Source organism: Chiloscyllium plagiosum, chromosome 17 (assembly GCF_004010195.1).
Source record: "Chiloscyllium plagiosum isolate BGI_BamShark_2017 chromosome 17, ASM401019v2, whole genome shotgun sequence".
Lineage (NCBI taxonomy): Eukaryota > Metazoa > Chordata > Chondrichthyes > Orectolobiformes > Hemiscylliidae > Chiloscyllium > Chiloscyllium plagiosum.
Window position 1 is genome coordinate 3796597 of NC_057726.1, and position 3148 is coordinate 3799744.

The 3148-nt window shown below is 44.8% G+C and overlaps 1 protein-coding gene across 1 annotated transcript in view; it reads right to left on the reverse strand.

Moving 5' to 3' along the window:
* The window catches only part of LOC122558710 (fatty acyl-CoA hydrolase precursor, medium chain-like), an 8907-nt gene extending 5851 nt beyond the window's left edge, over nucleotides 1–3056 (reverse strand). Inside the window, exons 1-2 of the mRNA XM_043707503.1 lie at nucleotides 3027–3056; nucleotides 135–279 (exon numbers count right to left, since the gene is read on the reverse strand). Coding sequence (XP_043563438.1) covers nucleotides 135–279; nucleotides 3027–3056 — 175 coding nt within the window. The remainder of the gene's footprint in view (nucleotides 1–134; nucleotides 280–3026) is intronic.
* Nucleotides 3057–3148: the final 92 nt, after the last annotated feature.

The window sequence follows — 3148 nt, forward strand, 5'->3', positions numbered from 1 at the left end:
ATCCCCGCCAGTGACATCCCAGCCAGTGACATCCCCATTCCACTATTGAAGAAAAATCAAGAGGAAGAGTTTGCAAATCAATAATGCGGAAAGGGGACGGGTGAGAAAGAGAAAGCTTTTCCTATATTCTGTACCTCGGTGAAATCTGGCAAATTCGATAGTGGGCATCAACATAATTACATCGCCCAACAGCTCAAGGTATAAATCTCGGATTCTGCTTTTGTCCTGTGTGTCACCCAAATACTCATCAATGGTCGTCTTCAGGAAATCTTTATTAATCTGTACATGAATGAGGAAATGTTAGACAGTGTACGTTGCTGTGGGGTGAATTCTATTCAATAAGCTTCACAAACACGAACTGGGGAAGTGCGGCATTCGCAGGCAGCAGGGAAAGAACACCCAGGGCCAGAAACCTGTTCCCTTTTGGATAGCTCTCCCTGACTCCACTCCAATGTCTGTAATGGGAGGAATGCTCTTTTAATCAATGCAGTTTTTAAATGGAGAATTTACCTTCCTGACAACCCCCTGCTTTCCAGTCTCGCTGCATAAATAAATACTTACCAGCAATCTTTCAATAAATCAATCTTAGTAAGGAACGAGCACTCCCAGCCCTACCGATATAGTCTTCTAACCAAGGAATTAGATATGAATATGTTTTTGTTGATGCGTTTACTTTCCTGTGATCTGTGTCGACTCTATTCACCCATCAGGTTTAAGAACTGATACCACTGGAGAACCTCAACCCCTTGCACTAGATTCAATCAAATCTGCTACAGGAGGGATATTTCTACATTGGAGAGGGTTCAGAAAAGATTTACCAGGAGATTCGAGAGTTTGGGTTATAAGGATCGACTGGATAGACTGGGTCTTTTTTACCAGAGCGGAGGAGGTTGAGGCGGTGACCTTACTGAGGTTTATAAAATTATGAGGGGCAGTGATTAAGTGAACAGCAAATGTTTATTTTTCCCCCTGGGGGGTTCAAAACTAGGGGCATATTTTTAAAGTGAGAGTCTAAATATTTAAAAGGGACCTGAGGGATAACATTTACACACAGATGGGGGTTCATCTATGGAATAAGCTGACAGAGGAAGTGGTGGACGCAGGTACAGTTACATCATTTAAAATAAACATTTGGACAGATACATGGATAGAAAAGGTTTAGAGGGACATGGGCCAATGCGGAAAGGTGGGACTAGTTTAGCTTGGGAAACTTGGTCGGCATGGACTAGATTAGATTCCCCAGAGGGAAACAGGCCCTTTGGCCCAACAAGTCCACACCGACCCTCTGAAGAGTAACCCACCCAGACCCATTCCCCTACCCTATATTTACCCTTGACTAATGCGTCTAACACTATGGGCAATTTAGCATGGTAAATTCACCTGACCTGCACATCTTTTGGATTGTGGGAGGAAACCGGAACACCGAGAGGAAATCCACACAGACACGGGCAGATTGTGCAAACTCCACACAGTCTGTCGCCTGAGGTGAGAATTGAACCCGGGTCTCTGGCGCTGTGAGGCAGCAGTGCTAACCACTCTTACTGAGATATTTGGATCATCGATAGTCACAGGTGAGGTGCTGGAAGACTGGAGGTTGGCTAACGTGGTGCCACTGTTTAAGAAAGGTGGTAAGGACAAGCCAGGGAACTATAGACCAGTGAGCCTGACGTCAGTGGTGGGTAAGTTGTTGGAGGGAATCCTGAGGGACAGGATGTACATGTATTTGGAAAGGCAAGGACTGATTAGGGATAGTCAGCATGGCTTTGTGTGTGGGAAATCATGTGTTACAAACTTGATTGAGTTTTTTGAAGAAGTAACAAAGAGGATTGATGAGGGCAGAGTGATGGACGTGATCTATATGGACTTTAGCAAGGTGTTCGACAAGATTCCCCATGGGAGACTGGATAGCACTGTTAGATCTCATGGAATACAGGGAGAACTAGCCATTTGGATATAGAAGGTAGAAGACAGAGGGTAGTGGTAGAGGGTTGTTTTTCAGACTAGAGGCCTATAACCAGTGGAGTGCCACAAGAATCGGTGCTGGGTCCACTACTTTTCACCATTTATATAAATAATTTGGATGTGACCTTAAAAGGTACAGTTAGTAAGTTTGCAGATGTGAGGTGCTGCATTTTGGGAAAGCAAAACTTAGCAGGACTTATACACTTAATGGGAAGGTCCTAGGGAGTGTTGCTGAACAAGAGACCTTGGAGTGCAGGTTCATAGCTCCTTGAAAGTGGAGTCGCAGGTAGATAGGATAGTGAAGAATGCGTTTGGTATGCTTTCCTTTACTGGTCAGAGTATTGAGTACAGGAGTTGGGAGGTCATGCTGCAGCTGTACAGGACATTGGTTAAACCACTGTTGGAATATTGCATGCAATTCTGGTCTCCTTCCAATCGGAAAGATGTTGTGAAAGATGAAAGGGTTCAGAAAAGATTTACAAGGATGTTGCCAGGGTTGGAGAATTTGAGCTATGGGGAGAAGTTGAATAGGCTGGGGATGCTTTCCCTGGAGCGTTGGAGGCTGAGGGTGACCTTATAGAGTTTTATAAGGTCATGAGGGACATGGATAGGATAAATAGACAAAGTTGTTTCACTGTTGTGCAGGAGTCTAGAACTAGAGTGCATAGGTTTAGGGTGAGAGGGGAAAGATACAAAAGAGACATAAGGGGCAACGTTTTCATTCAGAGGGTGGTACATGTATGGAATGAGCTGCCGGAAGAATTGGAAGATTGCAACAATTGCAACATTTAAAAGGCATCTGGATGGGTATATGAATAGGAAGGGTTTGGAGGGATGTGGACCAGGTCCTGGCTGGGGGGACTAGATTGGGTTGGGATATCTTTGTCGGTATGGACCGAAGTTGTACATCTCTATGACTACAGAGAGAAAGAGGGAAAGAGACAGAGAGACAGAGAGAGAGACATGGAGAGAGAGACAGAGAGAGAAACAGAGAGGCACAGACAGAGAGACAGACAGAGAGAGAGAGAGACAGAGAGAGAAACAGAGAGAGAAACAGAATCTACTCTCATAGCAGTCCAGAGGCGTCTCTCCATCTACAGTAAAGTCCCAAATTGTTCACTTGCCCAGGAGGCAATCAGAGAGTTGTTATTGCGATTGGTCACATCTGCACAAAGCAGTTCAGCTA